The sequence below is a fragment of the Rattus rattus genome, chromosome 3, assembly GCF_011064425.1.
Source record: "Rattus rattus isolate New Zealand chromosome 3, Rrattus_CSIRO_v1, whole genome shotgun sequence".
NCBI classification, from domain to species: domain Eukaryota; kingdom Metazoa; phylum Chordata; class Mammalia; order Rodentia; family Muridae; genus Rattus; species Rattus rattus.
Genome location: NC_046156.1, coordinates 222,843,015 through 222,862,679, shown reverse-complemented (window position 1 = coordinate 222,862,679; position 19,665 = coordinate 222,843,015). Strand labels below are relative to the sequence as shown.

The 19,665-nt window shown below is 38.0% G+C and overlaps 1 protein-coding gene across 1 annotated transcript in view; it reads right to left on the bottom strand.

Moving 5' to 3' along the window:
* The window catches only part of Ankrd31 (ankyrin repeat domain 31), a 139,494-nt gene that overhangs the window by 68,373 nt on the left and 51,456 nt on the right, over positions 1–19,665 (bottom strand). The window contains exons 6-9 of the mRNA XM_032897071.1: positions 19,190–19,327; positions 18,329–18,471; positions 3,513–3,675; positions 845–960 (exon numbers count right to left, since the gene is read on the bottom strand). Coding sequence (XP_032752962.1) covers positions 845–960; positions 3,513–3,675; positions 18,329–18,471; positions 19,190–19,327 — 560 coding nt within the window. The remainder of the gene's footprint in view (positions 1–844; positions 961–3,512; positions 3,676–18,328; positions 18,472–19,189; positions 19,328–19,665) is intronic.

Below are 19,665 nucleotides of genomic sequence, written 5' to 3'. Positions count from 1 at the left end.
TCTCTCCTACCGTCTAGATCCAGAGCTGGACTCAGGCTGTCAGGCTTGGTGACAAGTGCCTTTACCTCGTGAGCTGTCTTATTAGAGATGGTAAAGCAATCTTTGTGTTGCTATTTATTAAGAACTTTATAGTAAAACTACAAAATATGAAATTGCAAAATAAATAAAAAAAGCCAAGGCCTATCTCTTTACATAGTAAATCACTTATTCCAAAAGCAAAAAGAAGGTCTACATTTGTGCGCAGGCTAAACCTCTACCTTTAGGCTCCATTAAAGATACTACCTTTGTGCCAACTTTCCTGTCTTGCTTGTATTGTAGATGTACTTGATCTTCAACACAATGAACTAAGCTATATTCAAAACAATACTGAAAATGGTATCTTAAGTTTGTGTCTAATAAAACTTAGTAGTTTTTAACTGAAAATATTCCCAATCAAACTGATCTATATGTAAACGATATCTATTGAGCAATAGTGAGGTTCACCACAGACTCTACTATTATGTGTGACTCAAGGCAGTTAGGCCAGTAACACTGTGTTCTCTATGTGGGCCCTGGAGTCTCCTGTGAACTACATGTCCCAGAATGTGAATGAAGACAACAGGAAAGCAGCAGTGTCAGCAGGAGGAGAAGTCCATCGGCTCAAGCAGGAGCGGAAGGACAGCGGCTAATGTGTACTTCCCTGGTCAGTGCAGACAACTAAGAACTAAACACAGTGTCTTCTTGACTCATTCTGTTCAACTGACGTTGTCATGAAAACACACACTCAAGGCATGCCCAGTGGCTGGCTGTTTGAAGGGATGGCATTCTCCAGGCTGAAGAATGAATGGACTTCCACATCACTTACCACAGGTCGGCTCTCAGTCCTCTTTGCTTTATGTGAGGGAGCAGGAGAACCAACTGCTTTGTCATTGTCACAGATAAAAGGCTTATATCTTTTTGGGCGAATAGCAGGAATTTTTACTTAAAAAATAAGTTAGAAAAATAGAGTTAGAAAATAAAATGTTCAAAACTGTCTTCTTTTGTCAGTTTTAACTGAAAAGAATGATTATGATTATTGTTTTAATGCTAGTAGCTTCTCATTATTTTAACTATGACAATATTTTATGAGCATTTATCATATACTAAATTATCTCCTGGTGTATCATCTTAGTTAATATTGAAATATTCACAAGAACCACTTGAAATAGGTAGCCTGCCACAAATTTTATTAGAAGTGAAATGTCAAAGTTCAGGAAATTTAGGACACACTTAATTCTGAAACTAGATGCTATCTGATTCCAAGAGAATGCTCTTAACGACTATGATTCATTGCTCTGTAATGCTCTTGGTTTTTTTTTCTTCCTATTATGAGTTCCCTTTGCCCATACCATATTACCACTTGTCCTATGCTCCTCATTCCTCTGGGCACCTGACTAAATAGACATCCAAGAATCAGTAGACAGAGGAGTCCCAGTATGTCCAAATGCCAAGATTCCCTAGTGTGCTAAGCTCAGTCAAGTCATAAGAGCTGAATGTTCAGGTAGAAAGGGAGAAAAAACTCAATGGGGCTCCAAGAAAGAGAAGAATTTTAGCAGTCCTGATTTTAACCTGCATGTGATTTAGATCAATAATAGCTACATATTGAGTAATTTTGGTTTTAACCAATCACAATGACATCCATCTACCCTTGAAAATCAACAGCTGGTGATAAGCATGATGAGCTAGAAAAGATGGTCTCACTCCTACATTCTCCACGGCAAGAGCAGATGCATTTCTGAGTATCTTCTGAGTCAAGCTTCAATCATGAGAAAAAGGAAAAAAATAACAATTCTCTTTTAATGCTTTATAAAGTGGAAACTATTTCAAAATTACTTGATAAATTTTGCCTAGATCTACATTTTCTTGAAATATTCTTGAATCTAATAACTTCAGGATCATTCATTATACATTTTAAGACAATGAAATCTTAGCTGCAAGGACTTTAATATAATGTCACCCTTTTCCTGCTCTTCTACAAAGAAATCAGCTGCTTGGTTTCAACATGACTCTATCTCAGAGACAAAGGTAGGGAGATTGATGTTTGCTTAGCAGATGGTGTATGTTTCATCTCAGTAACTCCAATTCCATATCACCGTCCAGGTTTGGTATCATAGCTTAGTAAGAGAGGGTTTCCTAACATCCGCATGTGCAATCCCTGGGCTGGATCCCTAACACTACACTTAGGAACTCCAGGTTCATGGGAATTTTTGAAGAGGGAAATGTAACTGTGGAAGGAATAATTTCAAATGTGTAAGATTTGACAATAAATAAAGGTGCCTTTCACTGAAATATTCTCCTGCCCCTTTTCTCTGTAGCTCATGCAGCACACATCAAGCTCATCTGTCCTGTGCCTTTAGCACTCACAACCTGCTCACACTTTCCTTGTATCCACAGAGTTCCTTATTGACTTCCTCTTCCACCCACATAGGTTCTATATCTTTCAATCCTCAACATGACACACAGTTTCTAAACCTCCAGTTTCTCCCAGAATTGAACATCACTACTTTACATCCTCTGGCAATGCACACGTTACTAGCTGCCCATTACGGCTGTTATTTCGACGGTACACTGTTGTGGTGCCACTATCTCCACAGACAGGTACTCCACACTCAGCAGTGCTTTGGTCTGTGTTTTCAGCTTTAACATGAAGCAGACCATTGTGTAGAAACCGATGCAGATTTGGGGGGTCTAGCAATCAGTACGTGCTGACACTCCCTTCGTGTACAGGCTAGAACCTGCAGCTTCTGGTCAGCCAAGCAACCCTAACCCTTCAGGGTTCTGTGTTATTAGGCTATGTGTCTAATGGCCACTTGGTGTCTTCCAGTGGTGTTGGATACAGAAGTACATAGCCTCTAGAAGGTCCCATAACCATCCAGTGGTTTCTAGGAGACCAGTAACAATAGATGGGACCATCCAGCTGGCCACACCAGAATTCATGGACCTAGAGACTGGACTTCCAAAAGGACTAAAATATTCAGGCATTGGGTAAACGCCTGACTGCACTGTTCCTCAGGGAAATTTCTATACAAATAAAAAGATTTTGAAAAAGTTTAGATAAAATACTATGACAATATTATTAAAATAGCATCCTTTGTACTAAAAAATTAAAAAGGAAGGTGATAAAGGAAAAGCTAATACTAATACATGATCTGTAAATTTTATTGTATTTAGAGATTTATATTTATTTTATGTGTATAGGTCTTTTGCCTCCATATATGTCACTGTGCCAGCATATGCAACGCCTGCAGAGGCCAAAAAAGCACCAAGACCCTGGGACTGGAGCTACAGATCACTGTGAGCCACCATGTGAATGCTCCTAAATCAAATTTTAGAATGTTAATTTCTACAAAATAATGTATTTTTAAGAGTTTAGTGAACAGAGGGAAACACCAACCTCTAGTAAGGAAATAATGCTCTACTCTGTATGCAAAGGTTTTACTGTGCTAAGCAGAGACATACCTGTATGAAGTAGAAAGCAATATTGACATGCATACCTGGAACTATAGAGCTCCTCTCTTCTCCATGAGCGGTCTCAATAGCACCATGAGATTTTAGTAGTTCTTTCATTTTTTCATCATCTGCTTCATCCAAAGCAGTCCTCTGTTTCTGATCTTTCTGACTAGGGTTTGCTCCATGTTCTAGGAGTATCTCAGCTGCCTGAAAGGTAAATTTTCAAAGTTATAGCTAAATAAATCTGCTTTCATTTTAAGACATCATTACTAAGTACACATCTTTAAGGTATGGACAAGAAACATTTTGAGTTAATTTGACGTGGTAATGGTAACTTTGATTGGGCTTGACTGGCCCATAGTCCGCTGCTCCCTTGGTAAAGAGTGGCACAGGTAATATCACTTCTAGTTACTTCTGCCCACAAGAATTTCTGTACCAGTTGTTCCCAAAAAGTAGATGCAAACCATGTGCCCTTACTGAGTACCTGAAACACAGTGAAAATGACTAAGTGACAGAATTCTTTATTAAATTAATTCAAATTCAAATAGCAAACTGTTGCTCCTAGCTACTGCCCTGGGCTGCACAGGTCTACAGAGTACAGATTCAGTCATGCGTATGAAAATGTGGAGTCGCTGATACAGTCCCACTGTACTGCCCAACTGGCTGGGGATGGAGTAAAGAAGACGGTAAGCCTTGCTTCTGGACTACATTACAGTACATTTATACTGCAAGTTACCAATTCATTGCAGTGTAATAAAATTCTATTTGGATGAGCATTTTCAGTAAATTAATCTACCAACCTAAATTCATTCTAAAATTCTCTCTATAGAAATACATATTTTAGTAGTTATGATTGCAAGGTAACAAAATTGGAGGTAGTACTTACAAATGATCTACCCTAACCCCACCATTTTACAGAAAGAAAACAAATGACCAAGCATTTCTAACATACCCTGAGGTACTCAAAGTTGGGTGTCAGAAGGGCTGGAGAGTCGGCTCAGTGGATAATGGGGTTTGCTGCCAAGTCTGATCACCTCAGTTTGATACCTGGGATCCACATGGTAGAAGAAAATCTACTACTACAGGTTACCCTTGGACTCCTGTGCACGCCACACATACCCTACCAGTGCCCACGCATAAACAAATGAACATAATAAAAATTAAACTAAGATAAAACAAAAGGCTGCATGTTAACATGGTGGTGGATCACAACTGTTTGTAGCTCTAATTCCAAGGGATCCAACATGTCTACTGATTATAACAGGCTCCTACACACATGTGGTACACAAATACACTCATGTAAGATAAAATACTTACACATGTAAGAAAAAGTAAAATAAAGTAAGTTTAAAAGAAGTTGTGTATAGAGAGTTTGTAATTTAACAAAATTAAGAACAGCTAACAATTAGAATACATTATAGTGGATCAGGCCAAGAGCCAGTGATCCTACTTGCACAGAGAACCCAGTGATTCAAAACTATGGAAACATCGCCTAGCAAAAATATAGTCAAAATTTGAGTAAAATTGAGGCACACTATGCGACAATGGATTTTATCTTTCTGCATATACAAAGATATAAAGACAAAGGAAACATTTAAAAGCCACTGAGCCAACAGAAATTACTTTCATAAGTATGACTTAGGAAACACAGTGTCTCCTAATCCGAGTCATGTTCTTTTAGTTTACTCATGCTTTTAAAGGTTTAGATTTTAATTTTCATGGTCTAACTTACCAGAGTCAATAATTAAAGTTCATCCCTATTAGATTCTATTTAAGAAATATTTGCCTACCTGAAAAATCATGAAATTTTCTTCTGTTTTCTTTTAGGAGGTTGTCTTAACTCTTTCAGGCCTATGACCCATTTTAAGTTATTTTTTATATACAGTAAAAGATTAAAGGTTTCTAAAATTTGCAAATAAAAATCTAAAGATTTCAATTCTATCCAACTCACTTTTGTATCTCTGTCAAAATCAACTATTTCTACATGCTGCTTCCTGTCCAAAGTGATCTGTCTATAAACTCGGTGGTTCTTAATTTGGGTGTCCTCCCCTCCCAGGCTGTATTCAGCATGATCTATTCATCAATGTCTAGACACAGTCTGGTTCTCGTAAGTAGAGGCTGTGGAAGCTACTGGCATTGAGTAGTTGAGGTCGACAATGCTGTGAAGCATCCTGTTTATGTACACGGCAGCACTCCACAACAAAGGGACGTGCAGCCTCAGTGTCAGTGGTGCTATTGCTCGCCCAGGCGCTCTTCTTCACCACCACACCTGCAGCATGAGTATCCACAACTCTACAGACGCTGTGACTACCTAAGACGTCTCAGCTATTTCACACTCTTTTCAGTGCCTTATAAATTTCAAACCTAGCTTATTAATTTCTATGAAAATCTCTATTGAGATTTTGAGTTTCATTGAAACTATATGCTACTTTAGTAAGAACAAACATATAAGCAATAGTAAGTTTTTAATCCATGGACATAGTTCATCGTTCCAAACAATTGGCATTTTCTATGTTCTCAGTATGTTAAACTTGCTAAATTACATTGACTTCCAAACAGACTAATCTCATATTCCTGATTTAAATTGTTTGGTTATATTGTAGTTGTATAAAATTCTAGAGTCAACATTATATTTTAATAATTTTTCCAAATATGTTCTTTTTAGTAGCTTAACTTTGCTTAATTATAACTTAATTGTATTTAAAATATGGCATTACTTTTTATGGGACATTTCTCTATTAAGTCATGTTTTAATTTCTAGGCATATCTATTATAATAGTTTTAGATAAGTTATTATTGAGCTTAGAATTTTATTGATTTCCAAATTTTAAAATTTTAATTAAATTTTTTAGTTAGAATACAAAATAATGGGTTTCATTATGTAACTTTCATGCATGTATATATTATTGACCCGTGCTCTGCTCTTCCTTACACACACACATACACACACACACACACACACACACACACACACATAATTGCACTTCTTCATCCCTCCTCTTCCCCTCTGACTGGTTTCCTTCTTGCCCTAATGGTCCATATATATATATAATATATAATGTATATATATATATTATATATATATTATATATTCATTATATATAAAATTAATTCTAGATTCTGCATATGAGAGAAAATGTGATTATTTTTCTTTCTTATTATCCTTTCCTGTTCCCTCTTCCTCTCTTTAAAGTCTTTTCTCCCCCTTGGACCTCTTCTACTTTCATGTACTAAGTATATATGTACACACATATATGCAAGCACACATACATTAATATATATGCATGTATATATTAAATCTAGAGTTTATATATTACATAATATAGTATCTATCCTTCCAAATATGGCAATTTCTATTTTTCTGCCAACAAGGTAATTTCATTCTTTACAGTTGAATAAAATTCATTGAGTATATGTACCACATTGTCTCTACCACTCCTCTGCTGATGGATATGCAGGCTGGTTTCCTCTCTTTTGTTTGTTTAACCATATGCTTTCTGCCACTATTCTATACCCCACATGCCTAAAGCAATAGAGTCAATTAACCACAGACTAAATATAAACACAAACAAGCAAAATATAAAAATTTATTCAAGTATTGCTACAGTCATACAGAGCTGAGTATCAGAGGTTGGGTCATTTACATTGGAAATTATGGGTAAGGCTGGGCTTATTTATTTACTTGTGTTTTTTGATACAGAGTCTTAGCTGAAGGGAAACAAACTCACATGTAACTAAACACCAGAACACTCGTGCCCTTCTCTGCCACTGCACACATCCGTTGCTCCTTTTCTCTTTCTCATAACAGGTAGATGAAGAAATCAGAAGCCATCATGCTGTGGTGCTTATTCAATGATACGTTTTTAATTTGTCACATACGTCTTCTAATAGTAAATATTTTTATTATATGAATTTTCAATAGACAACTTCGATTTCTCATAACCCATTAATTTTGGCCATTCCCCCGCCCCCACCCCCGCCACCTTGCTCATAAGCAGACAGGCAGGATTCAAGGCTTAAGGCCTCTCTCTCTCTCTCAGCTTGAGTCTGCATGCACTCCATACTCTCCTATGCACTCTGTTTTACTACTACGCACTTTTCTTTTTTTCTCTCACACTCCCAGACTCCTACACACCTCTGTGCACTCTCCTTTCACACATACACTCCCCCCACACCCCTCACACACACTACACATACCTCCATGCACTCCTTTTGCTCACACACACACTCTTCATTGAACACACCCCTCAGTGTGTTCTCCTTACACACTCTCTCTCCCTCGCTCCCTACCCCACCTCTCCCCTCACCTTTAACTTGCCCCAGTCTTTTATTGATACTCCAAAAAGCAGATAGAAAAAAATATTGTATAATCATTACCAAATAAAATTCAAAAGAATGACCACATCTCACAAAAAATTAAGAATTTTGATTGTTAGCCAAAGTTTCAAGCTTCCCCATTCCAAGGACCATGTTATCATTATGTAAACTTTAACTTTGACGTATTATACTTCAGAGCTCAGAGCTCCGAGGTCAGCTACCTGCTGTTTCCTGTGAAGCTCTAACGATAAATGACATGGGCAAAGCTGCCAGGCAGTGGCCAGTCAAGCTAACCCTGGGCTCTGCAGTTCCACTAGCCCTTCTGCTTCTGCACACATGACTCTCTGAAGAGTAACAGTGCTTTGACCTAGTTTTAGTAGTATATAATTTTATGTATTCTGTATTTTCTTATCCATACATTTCCAAAAGAGACCAGGAACCATTCTCAAGTGTGCAAAACTCATTTCATAACTTCAACAGCTTTTTCCTTTCTCAGGGTCCCAATATTGGCTCTGCTCAATTTCCTTATTTTTTTTCAAAACATAAATTCTTCAAACTTTCTTTGCAGGTCAGACATTAATCTAGCACCTCCACTATGCAGTTATTGCATTGTTTCCAAGATGAGTACTCACAGCCTTCACCTGGGCCATTAGGACTGTGCTGTGCTGTGCTGTGCTGTGCCCCTATGCCTCAGTTTTTAGTTGTTTAAGAATCATTACATCAGGGGGCTGGAGAGATGGCTCAGCAGTTAAGAACACTGGCTGCTCTTCCAGAGGTCCTGAGTTCAAGTCCCAGCAACCAAGTGGTGGCTCACAACCATGAGTAATGAGATGTGGTGCCCTCTTCTGGTGTGTCTGAAGACAGCTACAGTGTACTCATATAAATAAAAATTAATAAAAAAAAATTTAAAAAACTTTCTTAAAAAAAAGAATTATTACATGAAGAAACATCTAGTTTCACAGAATTAACTAGAGAAGCAGAGCAGGAAAAAGAAATAAGAAAGTCAGACGTAATAGAATAATTGTGCACACCAAGGACAAATGAAAAGCAGTCGCACACAAATGAAATCTATAAAGCCATTGTCCAGGGATAAGCTTAGAAGAAATGGGAACAACTTTTTTGTTTTATAAAAAGCTGCTCGTGAGCTTCTGAGCTGTCTCCATCCAGGCCTGCTATGGGCAGTTCCTTATTTCTGATGGTGGGTCCCTTGGAGGAATGTGTCTCCAACTTCTCAGGGTCCCGGATGCCATCCATGTCATGCTATACTGTCCCCAGCATTGCTAATCTTCTGACTCCTTCTTATCCTCAGGCTTCAACTGCCTCTGCTGACCTGCACTGAAGTGTATGAACTCAGGAACAAACTCAACTCCTAACTCACTCTGTCTCATCCTGCAGTGCCTTGGATAGCTTCTTGAGAGAGTTGGTCATGTATTATACCTGACCCATTCTGTGAAATCTTTCTCTGATTCGTCACTTTACCCCTTGATTGGACATCCTTGTTTGGGATTAAAGGTATGTACTAAGGGTACATCTGTATTCCAGCCAGATCACATAGACCTAGAAGGTCTTTCAATATGATCCCTTTCCAGAGCAAGTTGCTGGAATAAAATTCCTCTACACTGATTCTATCACTTGATCTGTGCATAGTCAGTGCTACAGTAAACATTAGAATGCAGGTACCAAAAAGGTATGCCTGTAGGTCCATACTCTGGGTGGTACAGCTGTATGACAGATCTATATTCTATTTTAAAAGAAACATTCAAATGATCTCCACAGCAGCCACACTTCTTTACATCCCCAGGAGTGTTTGGAGTCCCCATCCCCCCCCCTTTTTTTACATTGAATCTTTTTAAAAATTGTATTATTATTTACATTTTAAATGTCATACCATTTCCTGGTTCCCCCTTGAGAAACCCACTATCCCATCCCGCAACCCTGCTTCTGAGGGTGCTGCCTCACCCACTGACCAACTCCCTCCCAACTCCCTGCCCTGACATTCCTCTATACTGGGACAACGAACCTTAACAGGACCAAGAGCCTCTCCTCCCATTGATGCCCCACAAGGCCATCCCCTGCTCCATATGGAGATGGAGCCATAGGTCCATTCCTGTGTTCTCTTGGGATGGTGGTTTCATCCCTGGAAGTTCTGGAGGGTTTGGTTGGTTGATATTGTGCTCATCTCATGGGGTTGCAAATCGCTTCAGCTACTTCAGTCCTTTCTCTACCTCCTCTATTGGGGACTGTGTTCTCAGTTCAATGGTTGCTGTGAGCGTCTGCCTCTGTATTTGTAAGGCTCTGACAGAGACAGCTGTATCAGGCTCCTGTCAGCATGAACTTCTTGGCATCCACAATAGTGTCTGGGTTTGGTGGCTGAATATGAGATGCATCCCCATGTGAGGCGGTCTCTGGATGGCCTTTTACTCTCTGCTCCACGTTTTGTCTCTGTATTTCCTCCTACGAATATTTTTCCACCATCTAAGAAGTTCTGAAGCATCCTCATTTTGGTCTTCCTTCCTTTTGAGCTTCATGTGATTTGTGAATTGTATCATGGGTATTCCGAGCTTTGGGGCTAATATCCACTTTTCAGTGACTGCATACCATGTGTGTTCTTTTGTGATTGGGTTACCTCACTCAGGATGATATTTTCAAGTTCCATCAATTTGCCTAAGAATTCATGAAGTCATTGTTTTTAATAGCTGAATAGTATTTCCTTGTGTAAATGTTCCACATTTTCTGTATGCATTCCTCTGTTGAAGGACATCTGGGTTCTTTCCAGCTTCTATCTATTATGAATAAGGCTGCTATGAACATACTGGAGCATGTGTCCTTGTTATATGTTGGAGCATCATTTGGGTACATGCCCAGGAGAAGTATACCTGGATTCTAAGGTAGTTCCATGTCAATTTTCTGAGGAAACCCTGGACTGATTTCCAGAGTGGCAGTACCAGCTTGCAATCCCACCAACAATGGCGGAGTGTTCCTCTTTCTCCATATCCTCACAAGCATCTTTTGTCACCTGAGTGTTTTATCTTAGCCATTCTGACTGGTGTGAGGTGGAATCTCAGGGTTGTTTTGATTTGCATTTCCCTGTTGACTAAGAATGTTGAGTAATACTAAAGGTACTCCTCAGCCACTCAATACTCCTCAACTGAGAATTCTTTGTTTAGCTCTGTACCCCATTTTTAATAGGGTTATTTGTGTTTGAGGCTCTTCCCCAATTTTCTCCTATTAGTTTGAGTGTATCTGGTTTGATGTGGAGGTCCTTGATCCACTTAGACATGAGCTTTGTACAGGGCGATAAGAATGGGTTGATTTGCGTTCTTCTACATGCTGACCTCCAGTTGAACCAAAACCATTTTGAAAATGCTATCTTTTGACCACTGGATGGTTTTAGCTCCTTTGTCACTGATAAAGTGACCATAGTTGTGTAGGTTTATTCTAAGTTTTCAATTCTATTACATTGATCTACTTTCCTGTCTCTGTATGAATACAACTGTTTTTATCAGGACTGATCTGTAATACAGCTGGAGGTTAGGGATGGTGATTCCCCCAGAAGTTCTTTTATTGTTGAGAATAGTTTTCGCTATACTGGTTTTGTTGTTGTTGTTTTTGTTGTTATTTTGTTTTTTGTTATTTCAAATGAAATTGCAGATTGCTTTTTCTATGAAGAACAGAGTTGGAATTTTGATGGGGATTGCATTGAATCTCTAGGTTGTTTTTGGCAAAATGACCATTTTTACTATATTAATCCTGCTAATCCATGAGCATGGGATGTCTTTCCATCTTCTGAGATTTTCTTCAATTTCTTTATTCAGAGACTTGAAGTTCTTGTTATGCAGACCTTTCATTTGCTTGCTTAGTATCACACCAACATATTTTATATTATTTGTGATTATTGTGAAGGGTGTCATTTCCCTAATTTCTTTCTCGGCTTGTTTCTCTTTTGTGTAGAGGAAGGCTACTGATTTGTTTGAGTTAATTTTATGTCCAGCCACTTTGCTGAAGGTGTTTATCAGGTTTAGTAGTTCTCTGGTGGAACTTTTGGAGTATACTATCAATATCAAATAGTGATATTTTGATTTCTTCCCTTCCAATTTTTATCCACTTGACCTCCTTTTGTTGTCTGATTGCTCTGGCTAGGACTTCGAGTACTATATTGAATAAGTAGGGAGAGTGGGCAGCCCTGTCTAGTCCTTGATTCTAGTGGGATTGCTTCAAGTTTCTCTCCATTTAGTTTAATGTTGGCTACTGGTTTGCTGTATATTGCTTTTACTTTGTTTAGGTATGGGCCTTGAATTCCTGATCTTTCCAGGACTTTTATCATGAAGGGGTGTTGAATTTTGCCAAATGCTTTCTCAGCATTTAATGAGATGATCACGTGTTTGTTTCTTTGAGTTTGTTTATATAGTGGATTGCGTAGATGGTTTTCCATACATTGAACCATCCCCTGCATCGCTGGGATGAAGTATATTTAATCATGATGGATGATCATTTTGATGTGTTCTTGTATTCGGTTTGTGAGAATACTATAAAGTATACTGCATCAATATTCATAAGGGAAATTGGTCTGAAGTTCTCTTTCTTTGTTGGGTCTTTGTGTGGTTTAAGTATAAGTATAATTTGGGGTTCATAGAAGGAATTGGGTAGTGGTCCTTCTGCTTCTATTTTGTGGAACAGTTTAGACAGTATTGGTATGAGGTCTTCTATGACAGTCTGATAGAATTCGCACTAAATCCATCTGGTCCATATATTGAACCATCCCTGTTTGGTTTGGTTGGGAGACTTTTAATAACTGCTTCTATTTCTTTAGGAGTTATGGGACTATTTACATGGTTTATCTGATCCTGATTTAACTTTGGTAACTGGTATCTGTCTAGAAAATCATCCATTTCATCCAGATTTTCCAGTTTTGTTGAATATTGGCTTTTGTAGTAGGATTTGATATTTTGAATTTCCTCAGATTCTGTTGTTAAATCTCCCTTTTCTTTTCTGATTTTGTTAATTTGAATACATTCAGGTTAGTCTGGCTAAGGGTTTAATTATTTTCTCAATGAACCAGCTCTCGGTTTTGTTGATTCTTTATATAGTTCTTCTTGTTTCTACATGGTTGATTTCAGTTCTGAGTTTGATTATTTCCTGCTGTCTACTCCTCTTGGGTGTATTTGTTCCTTTTTGTTCTAGAGTTTTTAAGGGTGCTGTCAAATTGCTAATGTATGTTCTCTCCAGTTTCTTTTTGGAGGAACTCGGAGCTATGAGTTTTCCTCTTAGCACTGCTTTCATTGTGTCACATAAGTTTGGGTATGTTGTACCTTCACTTTCATTAAATTCTAGAAAGTCTTTAATTTCTTTATTTCTTCCCTGACCAAGTTATCATTGACTAGAGGGTCGTTCAACTTCCATGTGTATGTGGGCTTTCTGTCATTTTTGTTGTTATTGAAGACCACCCTTAGTCCATGGTAATGATAGGTTACAAGGGATTATTTCAATCTTCCTGTACCTGTTGAGGCCTATTTTGTGACTGATTATATGGTCAGTTTTGGAGAAGGTACCATAAGGTGGTGAAGAGAAGGTATATTCTTTTGTTTTAGGATGAAATGTTCTATAAATATCTTTTAAATCCACTTGGTTCATGATTTCTGTTAGTTTCTCTATGTCTATGGTTTAGTTTCTGTTTCCATGATCTGTCCAATGATGAGAGTGGAGTGTTGAAATATTCCACTATTATTGTGTGAGGTGCAATGTGTCCTTTGAGATGTTGTGAGATGTCTTTTATGAATGTAGGTGCCCTTGTATTTGGAGCATAGATAATCAGGATTGAGAGTTTATTTTAGTGGATTTTTCCCTTTGATGAATATGAAGTGTCCTTCCTTATCTTTTTTGATAACTTTTGGTTGAAAGTCAATTTAATTCGATATTAGAATGTCTACTCCAGCTTGTTTCTTGGGATCGTTTGCTTGGAAAATTGTTTTCCAGTCTTTTATCTGAGGTACTGTCTGTCTTTATCACTTTTTCCTGTATGCAGCAAAATGCTGGGTCATGTTTATGTATCCAGTCTGTTAACCTATGTCTTTTTATTAGGGAAATGAGCTCACTGATGTTAAGAGATATTAAGGCATAGTGATTGTTGTTTCCTGTTATTTTCGTTATTAGAGGTGGAATTATATTTGTGTGGCTTGCTTCTTTTGGGTTTGTTGCAATGAGATTACTTTCTTGCTTTTTATGGGGTTTAAATTCCCTCCTTGTGTTGGAGTTCATCTATTATCCTATGCAGCGCTGTATTTGTGGAAATATATTGTGGAAATTTGGTTTTGTCATGGAATATCTTGATTTCTCCATCTATGTTAATTGATAGTTTTGCTGGATTGAGTTGGCATTTGTGTTCTCTTAGTGTCTGTATGACATCTGCCCAGGATCTTCTGGCTTTCAGTCTCTGGTGAGAAGTCTAGTGTAATTCTGATAGGTCTGTCTTTAAATGTTAGTTGACCTTTTCTCCTTACTGTTTTTAATATTGTTTCTTTGTTTGGTGTGTTTAGTGTTTTGACTATTACGAGATGTGAGGAATTTCTTTTCTGGTCCAATCTATTTGGAGTTCTGTAACGCTTCTTGCATGTTTATGGGCATCTCTTTCTTTAGGTTAGGGAAGTTTTCTTCTATAATTCTGTTGAAGATATTTACTGGCCCTTTAAGCTATTCTCCTCAGGTTTGATCTCATTGTGTCCTGGATTTCCTGGATGTTTTGGGGTAGGAGCTCTTTGAGTTTTACATTATCTCTGATGGTTGTGCAGATGCTTTCTATGGTATCTTCTGCCCCTGAGATTCTCTCTTCTACCTCTTAAATACTGTTGGTGATGATTGCATCTATGACTCCTGATCTTGAGCTCTTTGAGTTTTACATTATCTTTGATGGTTGTGTAGATGCTTTCTATGGTATCTTCTGCCCCTGAGATTCTCTCTTCTACCTCTTGAATACTGTTGGTGATGATTGCATCTATGACTCCTGATCTCTTCCTTAGGTTTTATATCTCCAGTGATGTCTCCCTTTGTGCTTTTTTTATTGTTTCTATTTCCATTTTTAAATTCTGGACAGTTTTGTTCAATTCCTTCACCTGTTTGTTGTGTTTTCCTGTAATTATTTCAGGGATTTTTGTGTTTCCTCTTTAACAGCTTCTACTTCTTTACTTGTGTTGTACTTCATTTCTTTAAGGGAGTTATTTATGTCCTTTTTAAAGTCCCCCATCATTATCATAAAATGTGATTTTTAAATCTAAATCTTGCTTTTCCAGTGTCTTCGGATATCCAGTATTTTCTTTGGGGGAGAACTGGGCTCTGATTATGTCAAGAAGACTTGGTTTCTGTTGCTTAGGCTCCTGGGCTTGCCTCTTGCTATTGGGTTGTCTGCTGTTAGCTTGTCTTGCTGTTTGGGACAGTGGCTTAACCCTCCTGTAGGCCTCTATGTCAGCACTCCTGTAGAACCGTTTTCCTGTTTTCTTTCAGCCGTTTCTGTGAACAGGTGCTCTGCTCTCAGATGTGTAGGCGCTCCTGGTGACTGTCTTTTAGCTCTTTGCATAGGGAGGAATCAGATGGGTCCTGTCCCTGACTGCTCTTAGGTCCCTGCTCCCAGGGGGCACAGCTGGCACTAAGCGATTCACTCTTGGGTCGGGAATGTGGGCAAAGTGTAGTCTCCTCTGATTTCTCATGAGTGTCTGCACTTCTGAGGGTCCAGCTCTCTCCCCATGGGATTTGGGTGCAGGGAGCTGTTTGACCAGTTCAGTTCATTTCCAGGTGCTGACCAGAACAGCAGGTACCTGTAGTTGACTGTTCCTATATTCCTGTGTCCAGAGTCACTATGCAGTTTCCAGGACCAGGGATGTGGGTAGAGGTGGGCAGAAGTGGCAGTCTGTCCTGTGGTCTCAGGACAGTCCTCACTTCTGGGTGTTCAGCTCTCTTCCCCGGGATCAGCATTTTGCTTTTTATACACCATGAACATGCAGTGCCCTCAGAGGGCATCTGACCATCTGAAACTGGAGTTAGAGAGTTGTGACCTGCCATGTGTTGACACAGATCTTTTGGAAGGTATAGTCAGTGCTCTTAAACACTGATCCATTATTCTGCCTTATACATTAATATTTTGAATGCAACAAATTAGAAATAAATTCTCTTGGCCTTGTTTATTCAAAAGCTCTGTTCTCCATATTCACTAATTAAAACATAAGGATAAGGTGCAGACATGGCTCAGCCATTAAAAGGCTAGGTCCACATCCAAAAAGATTAAAGTAAAATACACTACCATCTGAAACTGCAGTCCTAAAGGATCTGATGCCCTCTTCTGGCCTCCTTGGGCACTGCATATATATGAGGCACAGATACAAACATGTAGGCAAAATATTAAGACACATAAAATAAATACAATCTCAGAAGTAGAGGGTGTCAATAAGGATTCCTGTGGTATTCTTGCCAGCTACTTTAGCTTAGTCAGTAAACTACAGACCCACTGAGAGAGCCTATCTTAAAATTAAAACAGAGACCTACACACACACACACACACACACACACACACACACACACACACACACACCAACAATAAAAATACTGGCTACTGGGTCACTCTGTATAGTTTCACTAAGCACAAACACTGAATATATTCATACTTTTTCATTGTTTAGAAGAGAATGATCTCTTGAAAAGAATAGAACATAAGAATACTTAGATACCTTCATATTCCATGTCTTTTTGTTTTATAATTCACAGCTATATCATTAATATGTGATGTGATCATGATTATCACTATATACTAAATTCTATAAGTTTTTAAAATATACCTCCAGTTGTCCAATACAAATACCAATGATAGAATTAATTTTTAAATGTACTTTTTTTATTTTTAGAATAATAGTCTAAAATTCGATTTCTCCACTATTAAATGTTGAAAATTATTTATATGGCTGAGAATGTCTTCATGTAGTATTTATAACCATAGCAATAATCCCACATCCAGTTAATCAGTCAGAAAATAAACAGTTTTCCCCACTTAGTTACACTCATCAATTTGGGCTATTAGCCAGATCTTGTAAAACCACATATTCTTAAGAATTTGTTTATTCTTTCTTAGTCTAAATACATGAAAGTCTAAAGAGTTCGTCAAAAGAAGCCTTCCTACCTTAGTCTGAATGTTAGTTCACATCTCCTCTATCTCTGTAGATATGAATTCAGTAACATAGGACTACACTTAGGCTGAAATAGCATGGGGACATTTACAAATCCTTCTTGCTGTGCTTTTAATGCTATATACATATAAACAAGTACTCAAGAGAGTTACAAAGAGTTTAGTGTCCATGTCCATGGCTGTGTGTGTAATGTACATATGGTTGAGCATGAGGGCACATGTGTGCCTGTGAATATGGAGCCCAGTGGCCACCTCCAGATGTCATTCACTGGAAGTCTTGCTTTCTGAGACAGGGTCACTGGGATCTGGTGCACACTGACTAGCCAAAGGAGTCTGGTCAGTGGGCCCCAGAAAACTGCCTATTTCCACTCCCTCAGCATTGGGTTTTTCCTTTAGTGGGTTCTAGGGATGGAACTCGGGTCTTCACATTTGTCTTCCAACTGAGTCATGTCCTCATCCCTGTGCTATTGTTGGGAATAGTAAGAATCTTCCTCCATAGATTTGTCAAAAAGAAAAGAGGACTTAAAAAGAGAAAGGACATTGTTGTGTTTAAAACTCTTGAGTTCTGGGGCAGGAGAGATGGCTCAGTGGGTAAGAGCCCTGACTAATCTTTTAGGAAGATCAGGGTCGGATTCTAAACAACCACAGGGCAGAAATGTTACTCCTGTCCCAGGGACTCTGATGCTCTCTGCTGGCCTCTGAGGGTACTGCATGGATGTGGTACACAGACATTAAATGCAGACAAAACACTCATACAGTAATAGTAATCGTAATCATCATCATCATCATCATCATCACAACACACTAATAATTTTCCTTTTAAAACCTAGAAACAAAACTCTTGAGTTGTTTACTGAACTGCATGTAGAGAAAAGAGAACAACATACATCCAAACAGGAGTCACTTCATGCTTCCCCTCAAAACTATTGCGTACTTGTTAGTTAGAACTTGTAAGCCTCAGATGGATGTCGGGCTCATGCTGTCCCCCAGCATGCAAGTGGCTGAGGCACAAGCATTCTGAATCTGAGGTCAACATGGTTGCACATTAAAATCCTGTCTCAAACACCAAAATATCTGCCACATGCATCATCACTAATATTAGACTCTTTGTGGAAATCATATCAGACAATTAAAAATAAAATTAGGTTCATGTTTTCTTCTGACTTACAAGACTTGTGTGACACACAATGGAAAAATAATTCTTTAAAATACATACTGATTCTCTAATCCCCATATAAGATTGTATCTTCCCTCATAATTCTAGCAGGTGTTAAAACCATTTGTTAGTATAAGAATCACTTCAGTTCCCACTTTAAATGTCTTCATTATTTCACTCGTTTTCCTAAGAAAATAGAAATCTAACTTGACAAGCACCATTACCTTTAAATGGTTCCCTGCAGAAGCACCATGTAAAGGCAAAATCCCATCTACGTTTTCACAGTTCACATTTGCACCAGCTTTTAATAACTCTATAATTACATCATCAAATCCACCACTTGATGCCTTATGAAGGGGTGTACAACCTGAAAAAGAAAAAAAATAAGAAAGCTGCTCCATAACTATTAAGATTCATGAAATATCTTTATTTTGAGGGCTCTTGTGTTAGTAAACTCAATAACTCCATTAAAATACATGTAAATGTACTAAGTATTGAATAAGAAATGATTTTAGAAGTATTGTTTTAAAACATATGAACTTCATTTTGGGAAAAAAGGTAATCTCTTCATAAATACTGTTGATAAAGGTGCCAAACCAGAAACAGGGTAGGTGCTGGTCATGGAGCTTGGTTTTGATACTATCTAGCTTTCCTGTCTCAGACTTGCACTGCTACATTTCTATTTAAAGTGGCACCTGACTCAGTAAACCTTTGCATTTCCCTCTTTAATTATGTACACAAGATTATTTTCTGTATAAGAATAATACCACAAAAATGATTTTTAGAACAGGTTTAGAATAAGAAAGACAAACAGGAAAAAAGGGAGTTGTGAACATTTTGCATTTCCTCCTCATTCAGAGAATGGGATTAGAGCTTCCCAGGAGAAGCCTAACTTCCTTCCCTTCTCACTCTATGCATCCTTGAAACAATGACAAATCTGATTATTCGCCAAACTAAAATATGGTATAAAAATACAGTTCAAACTTAGCTAAGTATCACCCAGTGTCAAAATTAGGGGTGAAGAAAAAAAAAACAGTATTTCAGTGAGTTCAAATTAAAAAACAAATAATTAAAAGGGCCCAAACCTGCATTATCTTTGAGATTCACATCTGCTCCAGATTCTATTAGCATTTTCACCAGGGAAAGATTTCCTCCTGTGGAAGCCACATGGAGCCGGCTCTCTCCTTTGGCATTTCTCTTATTGATTCCAGCTGTGGTCACTTCTGTAATTATATCAAGCCAATCTGAGCCTTATTTTCTGCAAAATGCTCATTGTTTATGAATGTCCTTAGAAAATATAGACCTACTTCCTGATAATACTATAGACAAGAGGCACGACACTAAACATGTAACTTTTCCTTTAAAAGATGAAGTGTTTATTTTATGTCACAATTTCAGATTAAGAGACCATCACCATGTAGGGAGTCACAGGAACAGGAGTTTGAAATAACTGGCTAAGAATCTTGCAAATTGATTATATTTAAGTATGCAAATAAAATAAAATTCCAGAAACAGTAGGGAGTTTTAATGATAAAATTGATGCTACCTACTAGATACCATA